Source organism: Schistocerca gregaria, chromosome 5 (assembly GCF_023897955.1).
Source record: "Schistocerca gregaria isolate iqSchGreg1 chromosome 5, iqSchGreg1.2, whole genome shotgun sequence".
Lineage (NCBI taxonomy): Eukaryota > Metazoa > Arthropoda > Insecta > Orthoptera > Acrididae > Schistocerca > Schistocerca gregaria.
Window position 1 is genome coordinate 459,674,682 of NC_064924.1, and position 22,479 is coordinate 459,697,160.

At 43.2% G+C, this 22,479-nt stretch overlaps 1 protein-coding gene across 2 annotated transcripts in view; it reads right to left on the minus strand.

Moving 5' to 3' along the window:
- The window catches only part of LOC126273108 (protein tamozhennic), a 73,235-nt gene that overhangs the window by 9,160 nt on the left and 41,596 nt on the right, over positions 1 to 22,479 (minus strand). For both annotated transcript variants that reach the window (XM_049976553.1, XM_049976552.1), the window contains exon 4: positions 15,308 to 15,487. In XM_049976553.1, coding sequence (XP_049832510.1) covers positions 15,308 to 15,487 — 180 coding nt within the window. The remainder of the gene's footprint in view (positions 1 to 15,307; positions 15,488 to 22,479) is intronic.

Consider the following 22,479-nt stretch of genomic DNA (forward strand, 5'->3'; position numbering starts at 1 on the left):
CAGTGGGTAATTCGTAGATGCGGAACACTGAGCAAAATGCGCTGCTAACCGGTCCGCAATCGTGTCGGAGTCAGGACACACCACTCCATTCAGCGAAAGCCCAGGGAAAGAGACAGGCGGCCGATAGCCATGGAGGCGCCTAATCTTAACCCAAACCTGCGAGGCAGAGGTACGGACGCCAATGGTGGAAACATACCGTTCCCAGCACTCCTGCTTCCGTTGGCGAATAAGGCGTCGGGCACGGGCACGGAGCTGTTTAAAAACGATGAGGTTCTCCAAGGACGGGTGCCGCTTATGGCGTTGAAGAGCCCGCCGGCGATCTCTAATCGCCTCTGCGATCTCGGGTGCCCACCAAGGCACAGTCCTCCGCCGAGGGGACCCGGATGAACAGGGAATCGCAGAGGCCGCCGCAGAAATGATGCCGGTGGTGACCGACTGAACCACCGCATCAATGGTGTCATGGGAAGGTGCGATAGTGGCGAGAGAGGAGAACAAGCCCCAATCAGCCTTATTCAGAGCCCATCTGGAGGGGCGTTCAGAAGAGTGACGCTGTGGTAGTGACAGAAAGATGGGGAAATGGTCACTACCACATAAGTCGTCATGGACACTCCAGTGGATGATTGGTGAAAGTCCGGGGCTGCAGATAGAAAGGTCGATGGCCGAAAATGTGCCATGGACTATGCTGAAATGTGTCGGCTCTCCCATGTTTAAGAGGCAGAGGTCAAGCTGCGAGAGAAGAGTCTCGACATCTCTACCCCGGCCAGTAATCGCGGCGCTACCCCACAGGGGGTTATGGGCGTTAAGGTCGCCCAGTAACACAAAAGGAGGAAGCAGTTGTGCTATCAATGCAGCCAACACATGACGCGAGACATCACCATCTGGCGGAAGATACAAACTGCAGACAGTAATAGGCTGAGGCGTCCACATCCTTACAGCGACAGCCTCTAAAGGTGTGTGAAGAGGTACACATTCGCTGTAGACAGAGTTAAGGATGTAGACGCAGACTCCACCAGATACCCTCTCATAAGCTGCCCGGTTCTTGTAATAACCCCGATACCCACATAGGGCAGGGGTCCGCATTGCCGGAAACCAAGTTTCCTGTAGGGCAATGCAGAGGAAAGGGTGACTGCTGATGAGTTGGCGAAGCTCAGCAAGGTGGTGGAAAAAAGCGCTGCAGTTCCACTGGAGTATCGCTTTGTCCATGTCCGAAAAAGGCGTGAAGGGGCCGAGGAGGCAGATCACGCCACTGGGTTACCTGCTGCCACCGATGGAGGACCAGTACAATCTGCTTCCATGGTGTCTGAGGGTCCGGCGAGATCCAGGTCCTCAGTGGATGCCCGGATCTCCACCTTATCCTCGGACGCAGAGCCTGTAGGGAGCAGTGGGGTGGATGCCACCGCGTGGTCCTTGGCCTTAGAGGTCTTCTTCTTCGTCTTGTCTCTCTGGTCCTTGGGTTTCATTGGCTGGGAGGGCTCCAGCGAGTCAGTCTCCGGGATGGAGGAGGAGCGGGAAGCCCTGCGACCAGCCGCTGGTCTGCTTTTCTTCCATTGGCTGACGTCACCCTTCCCAGAGGCGGAAACCTGGGAAGGAAGGGAAGGAAGGGACCCAAGGGACCCTTTCCGTGCTATTCGAGCCAGGGAAGTTTGAGGCTTCCCCAGCTTAGAAGTGGGGACTGATGTCCCAGATGGTGGGGGGGTTGCTGCTCCTGAGGCAGGTTAGTGCAGGAGCAGCAGGGAGTGAAGTGCCCCCCACCATCAAGGGGGCAGGTGTAGCATTCCGGCTCTGGGAGGTGGCAGTCTGAGGGAGAGCTAATGGGGCCATAACAGTAGTAGCCGCGGCGTAAGAGGCAGTCATTCGAACAGGATGGAGGCGTTCGAACTTCTGCCTGGCCTCAGTGTATGTCAGGCAGTCCAGGGTCTTATACTCCATGATTTTGCGCTCTTTCTGGAAGATCCTGCAGTCCGGCGAGCAAGGCGAGTGGTGCTCTCCGCAGTTTACACAGATGGGAGGCGGAGCACATGGAGTAGTGGGATGTGATGGGCGTCCACAATCTCGACATGTGAGGCTGGAAGTACAGCGGGAAGACATATGCCCGAACTTCCAGCACTTAAAGCACCACATCGGGGGAGGGATATATGGCTTGACGTCACAACGATAGACCATCACCTTGACCTTCTCAGGTAAAGTATCACCCTCGAAGGCCAAGATGAAGGCACCGGTGGCAACCTGCTTATCCCTTGGACCACGATGTACGCGCCGGACAAAGTGAACACCTCGCCGCTCTAAATTGGCGCGAAGCTCGTCATCGGACTGCGATAGAAGGTCCCGATGGAATATTATGCCCTGGACCATATTAAGACTCTTATGGGGCGTGATTGTAACCGGAACATCCCCCAGCTTGTTACAATCGAGTAACCGGCGGGACTGGGCGGAGGACGCCGATTTGATCAAAACCGAGCCCGAGCGCATTTTGGACAAGCCCTCCACCTCCCCGAACTTGTCCTCTAAGTGCTCGACGAAGAACTGAGGCTTCATGGATGTAAAGGATTCACCATCAGCTCTCGTACACACCAGGTAGCGGGGCGAGTATGGTTCGCTGGCATCCTTAGTCTTTCGTTCCTCCCATGGTGTAGCCAGGGAGGGGAACGATTTGGGGTCATATGTAGTTGTGTTGTATTGAGCCCTGGAATGCTTAGAGACTGCTGGCGGCTGGCCGCCAGCAAGAGATGATGTACCACGCTTCATTGCGGGTCATCTGCCCTGATGCCACCTACTCCGACCAAGGGCCCTCCCCACGGGCACCACCCAGCCTCAGCAACGACCACCTGGCAGGATGGCCATTGCCGGGAGTCCCAATGCCCCAAGGAGATAGGCATCTACTCCTTGGCATACATGGGGAGTTAAAACGGCGCTGGCATCAGCAGAGCGATCCCTGTGTAGTCAGGGGGCTACAACCAACAGGGTACATGGCGGCCCCACCACAACGGACTGGCTACCGTGCTGGATTTCAGGTGATGTAGTCCAATATCGTCATTGGTGCATAAAGCGACACAGCATAGCAGACTGCAATAAACTGCACCCAAGAACAAATCCACGCCCAAGAGATGGTAGGTGAGCGGGACTGCTAAGCGATGACGACAAACCTGGTAATGCATGATGGACACATCGCTCCTTGTAAGGCGCCCTTCCCCAATCGGGTCGCTCTTCGGAAAATTTAGAAGGATGGAGGTCAAACCCGTTAGGGGACCATCTCACAAGGCCAAAACGTTTGAGACTCCTTTTAGTCGCCTCTTACGACAGGCAGGAATACCGTGGGCCTATTCTTACCCCAAAACCCACAGGGGGGAATGATTTAAGAAACTCATACAAAACCTAAATCAGGATGGCTGGACGTGGGTTTGAACCCTTGTCTTCCCAAATGCGAGTCCAGTGTGTTACCCACTTTGACACCTCGCTCAGTGCAGCTTAAGGAAGGGCTCGTGTAGTGCTATTGGAAACAGAGCAGTATGAGCTTCATTTGAGAGCAGCTGAGTGCAGTATCTCAAAAGTAGACTGAATCAGCAGACTAAAGCAGTGAAAAGTTTTCTGGACATGGCAGGATTCCATATGGGAACAAATCTACTCTAAAAATCCCTAGGTCCACTGTTCCTAAAGTGATACTGAAGAGGAAATGTGAAGGGACACGTACAGCACAAAAGTGTACAGGCCGACCTTGTCTCTTGACTGACAGAGACCGCCGACAGTTGAAGAGGGTCGTAATGGGTAATAGCCAAACATCTCCCCAGACCATCACACAGGAATTCCAAACTAAATCAGGATCCACTGCAAGTACTATGACAGTAAGGTGGGAGGGGAGAAAACTTTGATTTCATCATCGAGCAGCTGCTCATAAGCCACACATCTTGCCAGTAAATGCCCCACTATGCCTCGCTTGGTGTAATGAGAGTAAACATTGGACGATTGAAGAGTGGAAAAATGTTGCGTGGAGTAACGAATTACGGTACACAATGTGGCGATCCAATGGCAGGGTGTGGGTATGGCGAATGCCAAGTGAACGACATTATCCAGCGTGTGTAATGCCAACAGTAAAATTCGGAGGCGGTGGTGCTATGGTGTAGTCATGTTTTTCATGGAGGGGGAGGGGGGGCTTGCACCCATGGTTGTTTCACGTGGCACTATCACAGCACAGGCCAACATTAATGTTTTAAGCACCTTCTTGGTTGCCAATATTGAAGAGCAATTCGGGGATGGAAATTGCATCTTTCAACACAATCGAGAACCTGCTCATAATGCATGGCCTGTGGCACAGTGGTTACATGGCAATAACATCCCTGTAATGGACTGGCCTGCACGGAGTCCTGACCTCAATCCTATAGAATACCTTTGGGATGTTTTGGAACGCTGACTTTGTGCCAATCCTCACCGACTGACATCGATACCTCTCCTCAGTGCAGCACTCCGTGAAGAATGTACTGTCACTTCCACAGAAACATTCCACCGCCTGACTGAATGTATGCCTGCGAGTGGAAGCTGTCATTATGGCTAAGGGTGGGCCAACACCATATTGAGTTCCATCATTACCACTGAAGGGTGCTACGAACTTTTAAGTCATTTTCAGCCAGGTGTCCGGATCCTTTTGATCACATAGTGTTCCTAAGACATGTGCTTAGTTAGGATGGTGTAAAAACCAACCTGAGACCGATACATGTAGTGCATCGTTTGCAACACACGACTAAAGAGCTGCAGTCATTATTACGATTAGCTTATTGCTATAGATAATTTGTGATGGGATTTGTGGTTATTGCAAGAGCACTGATACAATTGTTAAAGAAGGGTGTAAAGTTCTGGTGGATGGGTGAATGTCAGGTGTTATCTGTAAGATTTAAAGTATTAACAGACCACACAGTGTTAAAATGGTTGTTGGGTTTAAAAGATACTTGAAGTAGGCTGACATGGTGAGAGATGAAATTAAGTGAATTACTCTTTGAAGTGATTCACAAACTGGAAAGTAGCCAAGGAAATGCACAGTCAGAGCAAGAAGATTGGTGAAATATGAGCACATGGTTGCAGCCTTGCAAAATGGCAAAATAACTGATGCTGACTGCTAGTTAGCCAAAACGCAGCCACAGTTTGCTATCCACAGTGGGCTGTTCAGCAGGGTAGAGAGTAGACTGACCAGATTTCAAAGAGAAACACTTGTGTTTATACTCAACTTCATTACTACACTTATGCTTTCCTTCCTTCTTAGTTATAGTAATATTTTGAAATCAATAGTAGGCCGGTGATGATGCAGCAGCAGAAAAACCCATAGCAAGAATGTATCTTCAGTTCATGAATTCGAAAGGAAAATGTAGTTACGTTACATGTAAATAAAATTCTTTTCTTCACAAATAATAGAGATTGATATGTATGTTTTTACTGTAATAATGTGGACATGTTTTCTGCAGTGTTTAACCTTTCTGCAGTGTTTAACCACTTACTAGGTACAATTTGTTTATCTTCTTTGAAAAATTGTCACCAAAATTCAGGTGCGTCTTATACCTGAAATTAATATAAACATGTCCAGCATTTGATTTTTCTTGATAGTCTTAAAAATGGCCATATATTTGATACCACAGGAAACCTACCTCTATCTGGCAACACTGGATTCAAATGGTAGCAGCAGTGCACCTATGTGACAAACATGAGTTGCGGGCATTCGCAAGCTTGCTAACACTGTCTCCCTTCTGTCCTGTCATCACAAATCCAGAACACTGTCTAGCTTATGGTGCATCGTTGTAGTCTGTGGTGCCAGTGAACTCGAATTGAAGGTGATTTGTGTTATTGATAACAGTACAATATTTATGTTAGTAGCTAGTTTTGTAATTGGGGGGGGGGGGGGGGGGGGGGAAGGTATTCATATATGGGGGCTACAAAATTGAAACTAATAGCATATGCAGAAGAACGTGGAAATAGAACAGCTGAGCAACATTTGCACCCTTCACCAACAGAAACAACCATTCACAATTGGCAGACATGTAAAGAAAAACTGAAAAAAATGAGGAAGTCTAATGTGCAAACAGAGGACTGAACGCAAAATGGCCAAAACTAGAAGTGACGATTTTCGGGGGTTTTAAAGGTAAATTTGGTTTTGTAATCTAAGAATTTTTTCAGTCTGGCTTTGCAATCTTGCAATAAAAATATGTTGTTTTTATAAAATTGCTTGAAAATTAAGATGCATTTTATAGTCCATAGTGTCTTACAGTCTGTAAAATACAGTATGTGATATTACTCGGCAGTAATTAGATACAAATTATGTATTTCATAGTAAAATTTAAGATTTTATTTGAATGCAGGTAGTTAGGGCAAGCTTGCATACATGTCAAACACTATTCAATAGCCGCTGCTAACACATGCCACACTGCTCACATTCTTCACGAAGTTAACTTCCACATAGCTTTAGTTGCATAAAGAGACAAGGCCTCCTTTGGTTTCGGTTTACTTTTCTTGAGAGCCATTAAGGTGAAGGTCGGCAAGTTAGAGGCAAGCGGGGCTAATACCTGCTTTTCTTTTCAACATATCTCTTACTCTTTCTTTAGGCATAAGACTAGTTAAATGAAATACAGTAGGCAAACACAGTGTGAAAATACACATTTCTATAATGTTCTACTTACAGGAAACTAGTTTTCACAAATACTTAAACAAATGAGAAATATTCAGGGATTCATTTTGTTTCTCAATTAAGAACTGTGACAATTATGAGTCCGAATGATTTTCTCGGGGCACACAGATATGCAAGTGAAATGTGGGACTGTTTCAGCAAAATCAGGACATCTGGCCACTCTAGTAATGCGGCTTGGGCCACATAGCATAGTGCCTGCTGTACTGTGAGAAAAAGAGTTCAAAGGAATAAGTACATGACCACATGCTATCTGGATGCAGAGGATGCAGAACAGATCACAGATTGGCTGAATGTTACTGGTGGAGGACATGGAAACTGGATGTGGTCCAGTATATGAGAAATTTGGTGCCATGTGCAAAGCATGTGTACTTTGAGTCAACAGCTTCAGAAGTTACCAGAGCCAACCAACCGACCTGAGATGGCTAAAGTACACATCATAGGTCCATTCGGCCAGACACCAGAGGGGAAGAGCCATTTATTATGTATCATTTTTCGTGATATCTCACAACGATCACCATTCCAAATCAAAAGGCAAGTACAGTAGCACAGGCAATACTAAACAACTGGTTGATGAAATTCGGCGTCCCTGAAATGATAATCACACATTGTGGCACCAACTTCATGTCAGTGCTCAAGAAACAACTGTGTTGTCTGTTATGTATCCGAAAACTAAGAATTACTCCATACCGTGTGCAAGCTAACACCGAATGACTGGGAAGATGCTGAGCCATTACTTCAGTATTCACTATAATGACTGGGGGTATTTACCTACCACATGTTGTGGCTGTGTATAATTCAAAGATGCATCACAGCATTTGGTCTTGCACTTCATTACGTAGTGTATGGAAGAAAGATGCCATCACTGTGAAGGTTACTACAGACTAAGGTAGGGAAAAATGTGGAACATATACAGAACTCTACTAGAACATTAAAGGATGTGTGCAGAAGGTGAACACTAAGGCACTTGAGCAGTAGGAGAAAATGGGATGGCATGGTGGCAAATTGCCAGATTTTAAATTTGGCCAATGTGTATTGTTAACAAACCCACATACACCGAAGGGCGAGATGAAGAAATTTATTATGTGATACTAGGAGCCGTACCAAGTTGTAGAACTGACATCACCAGTAAATGTTAAATTACAATTGCCAACATGAACAATCATTGTCCACATAGGATGCATTCGCCCTTTTAAAGTACTCCACAGAAACTAGTGTCACTACCTGGGAAGAAGGTTGGTGGCAAAAAGGAGGGTCGGGATACAGAAACTCATGGTCTGGCAAGATCCCATACACAGTCAGGCTGAGCGAGTATATAGGAAAGATCCCATACACAGTCAGGCTGTGCGAGTATATAGGAAAGCTACCATGTGAATTTTAGACATTTATTTTTTATGGTTAATTATATAGGAAATTAGGAGACCAGGGAAAACATTGAGCAAGGTTATGTTTTGTTCAGTTTTTTTTGTTTTGGTTAGATATTGTTTGTTAACATAGGCAGATTTATTTATAATATTATGAAAAGGATAGATTGCTACTCATCACAAAGTGGAGATGCCAAGTCACAGACAGGCACAACAAAAGACTGCTAGCAACTTAAGCTTGCAGCCAAAAGGCCTTTCGGCTGAAAGCTTAACTTGTTAGCAGTCCTTTTTGTTGTGCCTGTCTGCGTCTTGGCATCTGCACTTTATGGTGAGTAACAATCTATCCTTTTGATAATACTGTCATTATTTCGTTATGGATTTTCCACTGTCTGATTTATTTTTGTATATTTTTTAGCTGTAGGCATGGTAGGGAGCTAATTGTGTAAAGAATTGGGTAAGATGATGGTGTGTTGGTGTAACAGAAGGATTTATATCATTCATGCTGTGCAGAGACGAATCATGAGAAAAAGGTACTTTCAAGAGGGGGAGGGAGGGCAACTGTGGCTCTTTCACCATGTGATGTTACCGCCAAGGATGAGCACTGTGAGGGTACAGAATTGTTATGAATTGTTATGCAGTTAAATGTGGAATTTCTCCTTTTAAAGCCAGAGATCGCGAGATTTCTGCATCGTCATTGTCTCATATAAAAGAACAATAGTGTAGCATATTAATGGTAGCATGTAGGGGAACATTTCAAGGGAAACACAGGTCCACATTTTTGAATATGACATTGTATGTTGGAACAAAAATTTTTTTGTGTTTTACTGTTATCTGTCTGAGATACTCTTCAGGCAGCATGTGGCATTTGAAGTTTGTCAGCAGATCCCTTTACATCACAGCAAGGATGGCACAGAAATACCAACTCCATATGGACATTGTAAGGAGTATCTCGGAATAAGACATGTCAAGGATCAATAAACGAAATAATTGTATGACACTGTTGGCCGGGAGGCCCCATGCGGGGAAGTTAGGCCGCCGTATTGCAAGTCCTTTTTAGTTGACGCCACTTCGGCGACTTGCGAGTCAATAATGATGAAATAATGGTGAAGAACACATAACACCCAGTCATCACGAGGCAGAGAAAATCCCTGACCCCGCTGGGAATCAAACCCGAGACCCCGTGCACCGGAAGCGAGAACACTACCGCAAGACCACGAGCTGTGGACAAGAATCATAAATGAAACTATATACAAGAATGCTTGTGAAAAAACTTATACAGAATAGCTTCAAATTTGTTTTTAGTATTTAAAGTTGTACTCAGATATCCACACAGACAGCATGTTATTAAGTTCATGCAATAAATGTACACTATTTAATCCTTGGGATAATTATTTTCAGTACAAGGAAGAGCATAGTAATAATAAGTAATATATTTAAAAGAAAGGTACTTCAACAACAATAATTTTATGATTTTGCTGCCCAGTGAACCCTTGTCTCATGGTGACCCAAGAGGTAAATACAAATCTGGAATGCAAGTAGTTCGAATTGAAGAATACAACAGAGGATGAAAACAACTACAAACAATTTTGCATCAAAAATTTATTATGCTTTTGCACCTTGACTTTGATCCTGTTACAAGTTTACGCGGACTTGTTTTATTAAGTATGGAAGATAATGAGTGCAGACATCATTATGTATGTGTAGTGGATATGTGAATATTTAGAGGCAGAGTCAGTTTGTCAAACACTGTTCAGTCAGAAAGAAAACTAGTTGAGGGAATATAGTTCATAACAAAAGATACAAACAAGAATAAACTAAATAATTCATCATTATTTAGTTTAAAACAATGATTCTACTACATTATTACTCAGGAAATTCACATACAGCTGTCATAGGGGAAAATATTTCTTTAGAATCGATTATGTAAATGATTGCACAGCTAACAAAAAATTTAATGCAAGCAATTTCACAGCAATCACCACAGGTGGACGAAAAAATTTCTCAGATGAAATGAGAAATGCAGGATTAATCAACAGATACAAATGAAAAATATAGTCAAATAGATAACACATTTTCTGAAACAGATGAAACACTGATCAAGAGGTTCTCAATTAGCTGTAAGAATGGACAGACTAGAAAAAAAAACCAAGATACAAAATTTTTATGAAGGTTTAGATTTAGTTGAAGATAACACTGACAACGCTGCTGAACATTCTGATATTTTTAGTTTGGTATGGGCTGTTCCAGTTATTATAGTGATTACAAATGAAAGTGAACCACAACTGGAGAAATTGCAAGTGTTGCAGTACCCTTTGGTAGGGTTGATGAAACAGGTCATGAGGAATAGATAAGCCATAACGGTTTTACATACCAATATCGCTCTTTCTACCGCTTCACTGGCAACATACCATACTAAAAAAGACACACCGTGGACAGGTCTTTAATGTGGTGTTACATTTTAACTGCATATGTTTGTAATATGCAGGCATAAATACAAAATCTACCAAATTTGGTATAAGACTCTTTCTGTTGCTGGCACTGGCGGAAGGTGAGGAAGGGTAGTCACATGGTCAATATGTTCAGTGCATACTGGAACTGAGTGCCCTGATCAGTATCTGATTCACTAATTCACGAATGGTGATCAGAAAAATCTCTGATATCTGTACTACGTGGTTTTCCACTTGTCATCGAAAGATGGAGAAACTTATCAAAAATTTTAGCTTCTCAAAGTGTATGGTGAATGACTATTCTTCCTTCTGTCATGAAGTGCATATCAAGGGGATGATTCATGATTCACAACAGTTAAGGGGGGCAGGAGTCATCACTGAAAAAGACGAGGAGAAAATTGGGAAAAGAAAACATGGCAGGGGTCATAAAATTGTCAGAAATTGTGTGTTTGGTGGAATTCAGTGAGGGTCGAAAAAATACTTCCTTGAAGCCATTGAATTTTGAACCGAGGAAATCTCGATCATAATAATAAAGAGAAGATCCTCACTGGTGCGAGAACTATTAGTGACTGCTTCAGTTCATACGATACTCTAGATCTTACGAATGAATCATAGTGTGAACTTTGTTGATCCAAATGATCGTTCCGTTCACACACAGAATGTTGAAAGAATGTGACGAGATGCTAGAGGTGCCATCTCATGATATGGCAGAGAGACTGAACATTTTGTGCATTAGCTACCTGAGTACCTGTTCTATAGAGCATATCAGTTGAAAGAAATACTAAATCACTTTTTCACTGAGGCTCGTAAACTTTAACCATCCAATGGAACAACGGTACAATAACTCATTCAGAAGAATGCTGTATGCACAACTAGCAACTACAATTCTGTGCCTTTTGGGGAGACTGGTGCCTTCAATTTTCCTCACCATTAAAGGAATTTGATAACATTGCTTTGCATTTTGTATATTACTGTGAGAGATTAACCATAGCTATTTTATTCCTTTGTGTGTTCGTGTAGCTAACATGCAGTGACTGGCCAATGAGGTCATGTGTCCTGTGCCCTGATTGGCTCACAAAAGCAAATTGCACAGTGCCAACATGATTTCACAGTTTTCGAACCTGACAGTGTATTTCGTGGATTTCATATATGAAAATATGCAGTTTAAATGAAATAATGGATTGAAGATCTCTCCAAAATGTTTTTTGGCACTTTTTTCCCCCCAGTGCTGCAGGTAACGCAATACTAGTACAGTGTAGTGTTGTCATATAGTGCCTGTTTGAATGAATACTGGCTAAGAAAGGTTTGAATAAAATTATTGACGAAAACTGAGCATTTTAGGTTGCCAACAGCTGTAGTAGTAAATCTCATGCAACCTCAAGCATTTTCCATGTCTCCATAAATTATAAAGTAAACAATGATTTCAGTGTTTTAAATTGATGATTTGCCTTGATAGTTATCTGCAGAATTAGGAGATTGAAGTCAGTCTCTGAAATTTCTGAATATATAACTAAATTCTCTAAGCTAGACTTTAGTCTTTTTTTGCAAATTAAAAAAAATAGACATTTTTGCAGTAAATTTCAATCTGCGAGTGTTAGATGAAAGCAGAGAGTCTATAGAGTTTCATGACTTAATTCAGAAACCTTATTTTACCTTGAACCTTTTACAAATGCCCTTAGGAACACAAATATAATAATCAACAACTCGTTTAGGTCCAAGGAGATGTATCATTTAGCTCTTTTTTTTTTTAACTTCCAGAAACAGAAAAACTGTGGTCTAAAATGTGTATAAAAAGAAATTTTACTAAATTTAAATTTACTGTGGTTAACTGGAGACGATTAGCCAACCTCTGACAACTTCAAAGACCAAAAAATTTTGATAGAAAAAGGTAGAAAAATACTGATATAAAAGTTAACAGGAATTCTGGATTTGTAAAATGAGTTAAATGTGATAAAGCTACATTTGGAAAAGTTGTATTGACAGCAAAATGCCTGGAAAAACATACAAATAAAACAATGTTAGTATTGGATATTCTCAAATTGTAATTTGGAGCTAATGTTAAAAGTCAAGAAATGTAGCAAATTAATTAAAAACATTATTGTACTGTTAACCTTTTTCACATGTCAAATATTTCAATGAAGTAATTAATATGGAGTAAAATTTGATGTAGATATGACAGCCCATCAAAATAAGGTTAAACTGAAGTTGAGTAAGACAGAATACCAACCATTCTAACCAAAGTTGCATGTACCACAATACCATTTTATATCCTTGAAACAAAGGTGCTCCCCAAATGTGTTAAAATGCATTGTGTTTCCTGTTTAAACATATAATAATATAAATATGATAACCTGAGACATAACTGAGATGTTTATTGGTTGTTTGCTTTTACACATATGGTAACTCAAAATGTTTCTGTGATTGCTTGCTGCATTTGGTACTGCAGGTGCATGCGCGTAACTGCTTTGCTCACGTAAACATGCATCAGTAACAACATGGACTCCTTATCAGACTGTGTTCTGTGTGCTTTCTCTTGCAGGGATAAAGTCTGTTATGCTAGTATAATGATGTTTCTGGCATGAGTATGGACTGGAATCAACTGACGATGTTATCACTTACATAAAAATCAAGAATTGGAACAAGTGGCTTTGGGTAACTGGGAGTTTGCTTTCAATGTAAGGGCCCCACAGCAATCACACCATTCTAGAGGCTACTGTTGAATTAATCCATACATTCTTCCAACTGAAACCTCATAAGTCAATCCAACAAGCAAGTAGGTAGTTACAGTTAACTCATTCGAAAGTACACAATGTTTCCCATAAAAGCTTGTGCCTACAGGTGTACAAGCTGTGGCTTCATCAGAAAATTAAGCCTGAGGGCAGGCCATGGTGGAAGGCACTCGCAGAGAGAATTATGGCAAAAATGATAATGCATCATTCCTCGATTTTGTCTGTTTCCAGACAAGGCCACATTCCACACTACCGGGCACGGTAAACATGCTCAGCTGCCACATACGGGAAGTTAAACCCCATCACATAGTGATAAAAGTGCAAATGTGACTCTCCACAAGTGAATGTGTAGTGTAGATTTCTGAAGGTGACGGTTATAGGCCCATTCTTCTTTGCAGAGCCTACAGTAGCAACATACATGGACATGTTGGACCTGTATGCTGTGCCACAACTTCCTCGTGACATGAACTTCCAAAAAGATGGTGCACCATGTCCTTTTGCAAATAATGTTTGGAGTTTCTTGGACCACGAGTTTTCCCAGATAGCTGGTCTGGGACAGGTACAGTAGTTCATCAATTGCTTGTGCCTCCTAGGAGCCCAGACATTATTACAACTGGTTTTCTTTCTGTGGGGGTTTATCATGAATCAAGTGCACCAGACAGTGTTTGTGATCCACCAGATCTGTGCTGTCACATTTGTGCAGCTTTCGCTAAGGTTGTGCCTGCAATGTTGCAAAACACTTGGAGAGAAGTAGAATACCGATTAGATGTCTGTCATGCCACGTATTGTGTGTATATTGAGGTGTATTAGGTGTGTAAACAAACATTCTGAATTACCATACCTGTAGAAACATACTGTCAATCAATACTTCAATTACTTCTCCAGTTATTACATTTTATATTATTATATGTTTAATCCAGACACTCTGTATATTGAAATAGAAGCAGTGTTCAAAAGGGGATCAGCAGATGGTATGGGAGATTACTGCCCATCTCACTTCGTAGCTTTATTTAAATAAATTGATAAAATTGTGGGAAAAATAAAAAAAAGCCTTACAGAACACATTATTTTTCAAAATCTGTTTGACTTCCAGAAAAGGAAAAGCATTATAAAAGTTTTGTCACTGAAATGTGTATGTGATGAGGTACCTCTTATATCCATACCAGAACAACAGCACATCATTGTTACTTCAAGTTGAGTTATTCAGTATGGCACAATTTTATGGGGAACCTTATCCGATAAAAAATGTTGCACAGCAAAAATATTCATGATGTCCATTATTTAAAAATATTTATCTTTGATTTTCTTGTATAATAAATTCATCACATCCTATTTTAATCATCATGCCTAGGTACCACATTTACATGGAACTAAAATTTTGTAATGAATAAAATGCACTTAATCTATTTGCCTCAAAAATTTTTTACACAGGTAATCGCCTTAACTGCTTTGGCTATCACAGCATGCTTTAAATCCAACCCAAATTCTTAACTTGTTGCACACTACTTCAACAGCACCTGCTGTCCATTTTTCTCATTGCTCACAGCATCTTGCGTGAATCCCAGAAGAGGTTGGCCCTAGGGTGCATTCACGTTGAATATAATGAAATGCTGTCAAGGCTTACAAATTACTATCATACGTGTGATATCTGTTCTTTCTGACAACTTTCACTTACTACACTGAATTATTCCAATGAGATCGGTATGTCTCATGTCTGAAAGAAAATACATCACACATATAATAGTGATGTCTAAGTCTAGATGGCATTTCACAATACTGTACCTTCAGTGTCGATGTGCTCTAGGTCTGACCTCTTGCGAGAGTCATGTGAGATGTTGCAGGCAATGAGGAAAATGGACAGGATGTGCTACGGAAGTAGTGTATGACAAGTTGAGAATTTGGGTTGGACATGAAGTGTGCTCTGATAGCTCAAGCAGTTAAGGTGCCCTCTTGCATAAAGTGGGAAATTGTGTACCTCAGTCTGAGTTCAGCAAATGTGCAACAATAAACACAAATCAACAGTTCTTTTGTCAGGGGGTAACTGAGACAGCTATCTCTCTCTCTCTCTCTCTCTCTCTCTCTCTATCTCTCTCTCTCTCTTGTGCTTACCTGACATTCAACAAATGCCACAAGTGAGTCACGAGAAACATTAGAAACTCTGTCAGGGTCAATAGGACCATCTAGGACCATTATACTTGACCCTGTGTGTTTATATCCCATTGCCTCAAGCATCAATTCAGCTCCGATAAGATTGGCTTCTACTTCATGTTTGTAAAATCCGCAGTACATCTACAAGAAACAAGAACTTCTAATAAACTTTTGTTAAAATATATATTTTTTTAAAAGTGGCAAGATAAAATTACATTTGATAAAATAAGATAGATTCCGTCAGCAAGTCATTTATAAATAATACTCTCTCTTACTAAATAGGGATCAGTATCACATACATGTCTGTATTAAATATAGAAGTACATTACATTTCATTGGTTAGATGCAATTTACACTGTGGTGAACAGCATCAAGCTCATGTATCTTTGTGATTATGTTTTCATGTTTTCATTCCATGGTATTGTGAATGTATATCTGTCAACTGTTTTTCAGAGGAAGGGGAAATCTTTGATATTAAGTTTTGTACAGGTAGAACATCAAGCAACTATTCAAATCTGTACATATTATCAAGTCACGCTCAATAACATTTGGAAAAACAAATGCACAAATTGTAAAAAGAATGCAGTGAGAGTATCCTTTTAAACCTGAACACCATTCTTGTGGAGTTCACAAACTTACACGTGCCTAAAAGGTAACATAAAGCATGAAGTTTGGCAGTAAAGAAAGTTCGTTAAAGTTAACACCAAAATGACCAATCAGACTACACTTACCTAATATGGAATTCTAGAATCATGTATTAAATTTAGACGAGTGTATACACACAAAGGGGGAAGGGGATGGGGTGAAAGGAAACAAGCTCTTGCATGAATGATGGATTGTGCAGTGGTACACACACAGTTACAGTAAGTCCCTTGCCCTTGCCCTTTTTCTGATCTCATTTTAACCCTTTTTTGGTCAGCATTGTATCTACCCCCCCCCCCCCCCCCCCCCCCACACACACACGGGGAGAGGGGAGGGGGAGTGTGAGGGAGAGTTTTGGGGCTGGGGTGGCAACACTGGGACAGGAAACAACGAAACAATCAAAATGACATTAGGAAAGGTTGACGGGATTTGCTCTAATGTGAACACATCCTTTCAGAAGCATAACATTAAACATTCCCTGTGAAGCGACCCAACTAATATAAAGATCTCATGCTATCAACTGAATGAAGACGTCAAATAGGTATGACGTTTTAAATAGATTTACTTCTGTCATGTCCTGGTGATGTATTGAGATGGTGCCTGGTTCCTCAATACGTACGTGTCACAATGTCATCCTTTCTTCTGCCACCAGGCTTAACTTGTATAACGGTGGGCTGGGTGATGGTGGAAAAGGGTTCAGGTGAGAAGAGACAGGGCATCGCAGAACACAGCCTACACAAAGCACCATCATTCAACTTCAAAGAGAGTGAGCATGCTATGCAAAGCAAATGGGTTTCGGGGAGTATGCTGAAAGTGTAATAGGAAAAAAAAATTTGGTATTATGTCAAGAGTGGATCCTTCTGAGACACATACAACTGCGCCAGAGACCAAAACCAGAATGATGACACCAGGACTGAAATGTGGCCTCTTCCCTCACCAAAGCTGCTTGGGAGAGCCTGGTGACAGGAAAAGGGTTGCCTAACTACACATCTATAGTTATATAAGGAAGAACCATAGGTGACATTAACGCTGTCAGAATAGAACGGGAGAGAATGTAATCGACAGATATTGCCTACTTGAAGAAATTACTTAGTTGGACATCCAAGAGCTTTATATTAGTTCAGGTTTCATGGGGGTATCGAACATGATTAGACATCATCCGATACACAGGAAAATTAACCTTCTGTAAGAGAAACTCCAGGCTGGAATATAAACAGCATAAGAAAAATACAGATTGCTCCTTACCATAAAGATGGCTCATTAAGTTGTGGGCAAACTCAACTAAAAGCACTTACACATTAGTTTTGGGCCACAGCCTTTGTTGGAAAAGGAAACACATACATTCATTTACACACACAAGCACACCTCACGCACACATGACCGCCATCTCCAGTGGCTCAGACTGGAATGCAACTGTCACACAGCAATCTGGAGGGGTCAGAGGATGGGAAAGGATAGCAGTGTATGGATAGCAGAAGAGAAGAGCACTGTCTCGTAGAGTGTACAAGGACTAGACTGCCAACAGGCGCACCATCGGGTGGCTGTTGGGCAGCAAGGTGGGGAGGGGATAACACAGAGTGAATAAAGGGAAGAGCATGGAAGGGGAACGATGGGCAGGTGCATTGACAGAGGACAGCATACAAAGAGGATAGGAAACAAGAACAGGGAGGAGGTAACAGGGCAGAGGGGGTTGAAACTGTTAAATGGAGGGTGTGGGGACAGAATGTTACCTTAGGTTGAGACCAGAATAATTTCGGAAGGTGGGCAATGGGTTGTAAGGATAACTCTCATTTGCACAGTTCAGAAAAACTCATGGTGCAGAGGATCCGGTTAGCTTGGTTAGTGAAGCAGCCATTGAACTCAAGCATGTTATGTTCAGCTGAATGTCATGCCACAGGGTGGTCTACATTGATCTTAGTCACAGTTTGGCTGTAGATGTTCATCCTGGTGGACAACTGGTTGGCAATCATACCAATATAAAAAGCTGTGCGATGATTGTAGCAGAGCTGGTATATGACATGGCGGCTTCCACAGATAGCCCAACCTCTGTTGGGTAGGACAAGCCTGTGAAGGACTGTAATTGGATGAACTGAGTGGAATGGACAGGTCTTGCACCTGGGTCTTTCACAGGGATATGATCCCTGTGGCAAAGGGTGGGATTTGGAGGGTGTAGAGATGGACTAGGATATTGTGGAGGGTGGGTGGGTGATAAAACACCACTTTAGGAGAGGTGGGAAGGCTCTTGCGTTGGATGTCCCTCATTTTAGGGCACGATGATAGGTAATCAAAGCCCAGGGTGAAGGATGTGGTACTGGGTGACGAAGGGGACAGTTCTTTGGGGCAGTGAGAGGATTGGGCATGTGGGAGGGGGGGGGGGGGGGGAAGCGGGGTGGGATGACACAGGAGATCTAGGTCTTGGGGTAGTCCCCGTCTGTGAAGGGGAGATCGTCAGCATACTGTGCAAGGGAGTTCTTGTCACTGCGGATACTCCATCCCTGGGTGACAGGCTGTATGGGTGGGATTTATTGGTGTGGAAAGGAGGTCAGATGTTGAAATGCAGGTACTGTTCATGGTTTGTGGGTTTAATGTTGACACAGGTGTAGGTGGAGCCATCAGAGAAACGGTGGTCAACATCCAGGAAGGTGGCACACTGGGTTGAGGAGTACCAGGTGAAGCAGATGGGAGATGTGGTGTTGAGGTTGTGAAGGAATGATGATAGGGTGTCTTGGTCCTAAGTCCAGGTCATACAGATATCATCAATGAAACAAAACCAGACTAGGGGTTCAGCATTTTGTGAGGCTAGCAACGTCTCCTCTGGAAACTCCATTAACAGGTTGGCATAGAATGGTGCCATGCAGGTGCCCACAGTTGTGCAGCAGTTTGTTTGAATAGCTTCTCTTCAAAGAAGAATTAGTTGTGAGTTAGGATAATGTTAGCAAGTTGTGAGTTAGGTTAACATTAGTAAGGTGTAACAGAAATATGGTAGTGAGTCTGGAATCTGAATGGTGTTGGGATAGGTAGTCTTCAATAGCGGTAATATCATGGGCGTGCTGCTGGTGTATAGGGAGGTGGCGTCAACTGTGACAAGCAGGAATCCAGGAGATAAAGGACTGGAGGCGGCAGAGTGTCGGTGAAGGAAGTAGTTGGAACCTTTGAATTTTAAGGACAATTGATTGGATGCGATTGTCAATGAGGGCCAAAATTCTTTCGGTGGGGGCACAATACCAGCCACAATGGGGCATTCTGGATTGTCGAGTTTGTGGATTTTGGGGAACAAGTAGAATGTGTGGGTTTGGGGTGTCATAGGGGTGAGGAGGGAAATGGGTTTAGGGGAGAGGTTCTGGGAAGATCCTTAAGCATTAAGCAGGAACTTCCAGGATGGGATCACTCTGGCGGAGTTTATAGGTGAAGAAGTCAGATATACTTGGTAGAGGCCTTCTGCCAGGTAGTTGCTGCAATTCATAACAACAGTGGTGGAACTATTGTCTGCATATAGCATGATTAGGTCAGGAACTGTTTTGAGGTAGTGTATGGCTGTCCTTTCTTCTGCTGATAAATTGTTGTTCTGAGGAAGCTGAGGAAGAGATCTGGGAAAGGTTGGTGAGGCCAAGTTGGAGGTTAGGGAACTCTTGGAAGGGTACCAGCAGGTGGTTAGGAGGGAGGGGGAAAGATTCATAGTTGGATGATGGTATGAATTGGGAGAGGCAGGGTTCATTGTTTGTAGTAGGTTGGCTTTGGTTGGAGGGATTGGTGACAAATATGTGTTTCCACTGCAGGGATAAGGAGAGCGAGAGTAGGTCTTTGAGGAATCCAGAATGATTAAAGTTGGGTGTACAGTTACATGTGAAACCTTTGGACAGAACTGAAACTTCTGCAGGGCAGAAGGTTTTCAAGGAAAGGATAACAACTGTGTTATGGAATGCTTCGGCGCTGGATCTGGTGGAGTGTTGGTAGGGAGTGCACGTTTTTGGGGGTATTCATGTATTTTTATGTGTCTTTTTTCTTACCCAGCTCCTCTCATGACCATGTAACACCTCCTTTTGCCCATTTTCCCTACCCATCCCTGCCGCAATGGGTCCCTGCTCTACCTTTCTGCACTAGTTCAGAAATATCCCTTTCCCTGACTAAAACCCAGTCCCACATCCTGTTTCTTAATTTCTGCCTAAATCAAGGAATCCCCCTCCCCCCCCCCCCCCCCCCCCTCCAACAGCCTAGCCATAAAAATTCCTTTCTGATGATCCGACCTCCTCATTCTATGATGACAGAATCTTTTCATATTCCTTCAGTCCCTGGCTCTCACAAAGCTGGTACTGCAAAATCACATCTCCTTGGCACATACATCCCAGATCCACCTCTGCTCCCTCCACAAGACACTGCTACTGTGCAGTCCCTGCTACAACATCACATCTCTGAAATTGAATCCCTGGCTCTCCAGCATCTGGAGGAGTACTCCAGACACAACCTCCATTAAGTTATCGAACCTGCTGACATCCTGTTGCTGCTTTGGGGCACCACTATACAACACCTATCCTACCCACAGCATTCCTCATCATCAACCCTTCATAGCATCCAAACACTGCCTAGCAGACCTTTTCAACTTGCTACATCCCCCTAAACTTGCTACCAACAGTCCACCAAATCCATAGGCAAAACTTTCCCATAGTACTGTTGTTAACTTTTCCATCAAAAACCTCAGCCCACAAAAGTTTCTGTTCATCCAAAGCCCCCTACTACTTAGCCCTACATGGAAATTAAACCATGCTGGAATTAACAAAGACCAACTATTCATCTCCTTACTCTTGCAATGGAAACACTTCTGTGGCACCAATTCTTACAACCAAAGCCAACCTAATGCCAACATTGAACCCTGCCTCTCCCATTTCATTCTACCACCCAACCATGAACCTGCCCCTCCCTCTGACTCCTCTGGTCACCTTCTAGGAATCCATTTCATCCAGCTTGGCTTAAGCAACCTTCCCCAGATCTCTTCCACAGAATAACAACCTTTCAGCAGAGGTAAGGACAGCCATACATTAGCTCAAAACAAATCCTGACCTAATGATCTTACCTGCAGACAAAGATTTCCCACTGTTGTTATGAATTATCTGGTGGAAGGCTTCTGCAAATTATCTGACTCCTCCACTCTGCCAGAGTGATCCCATCCCAAAGTCCAATATAACTTCCAGTTCCCACTTAAAGGCTTATGCCCTTTCCAGAACCTATCCCCTGAATCCATTTCCCTCTTCACAACTGCAACATCCTGCACAACTTCTCCAACCAAATCCCCTTGATCTCGCCTTCCATGTTAAAGGTACCAACTAGTTCCTTCACCAAAACTCTACCATCACCAGCACTTTACCTCCTGAATCCCTACTTAAAGTGTTGACATCACGTCCCTATACACCAACAGCCCCATGCCCATGTTATTACTGCTACTGAACACTAACTTTTCCAAAACATTTCCAACTCAAGACCCACTGTCTCATTCCTCATACATCTTACTAGCTTTATCCTAATACACAACTAATTCTCCTTTGAAGCAAAGATACACAAACAAATCTGTGGCGCAGCCATGGGCACCTGTATGGCACCCTCCTATGCAACCTTCTTAATGGTCCATCTAGAGGAGACCTTCCTAGCCTTCCAAAATACCAAACCACTAGTCTGGTTCTGGTTCATTGGTGATACCTTCATAACCTGTACTCAGGGCCAAGACACCCTATTTTCAACCCTCCACAACATCAACACCGCATCTCCCAACGGATTCACCTGCTCCACCTCAACTCAGCGTGCCACCTTCCTGGACATTGACCATCTCCTGTCTGATGGCTCCATAGACACCCCTGTCTACATTAAACCCACCAACCACGAACAGAACCTACATTTTAACAGCTGTCAATCCTTTCCACCAAAAAATCCAACCTATACATCCTGGCCCTCCGGGGATGATGCATCTGCAGTGAAAGAGCTCCCTGTCCCATATGCTGAGGATTTCACCAATGCCTTCTTGTACAAGCACTACTCACAGATGTAGTCTAAATAGATCTCCCCTGCCATTTCCCCTTCAAACCCCCAATCCTCCCACCACCCCCAAGAAACAGCAACAAAGGACTGACCCCTTTGTCACCCAGTACCACCCAACTGGAACAACTAAACCACATCTTTCACTGGGGCTTTGATTACCTGTCATCAAACCCTGAAGTGAGGGACATCCTACCCAAGATCCTTACCAGCCCTCCTAAAGTAGTGCTCCATAGCCCAACCAACCTCCACAACATTCTACGCCACTCCACAACATTCTAAGCCATTCCACAACATTCTAGTCCATCCCGATGCTACAACAAATCACAAACCCTGGCCACAGGATGATATCCCTGTGGAAGACCCAGGTGCAAGGCCTGCCCAATCCATCCACCCAGCTTTTCAATTCCAGTCCTGTCACAGGCTTATCCCTTATCTTATCAGGTACCGGGCCACCAGCAAAAGCACCC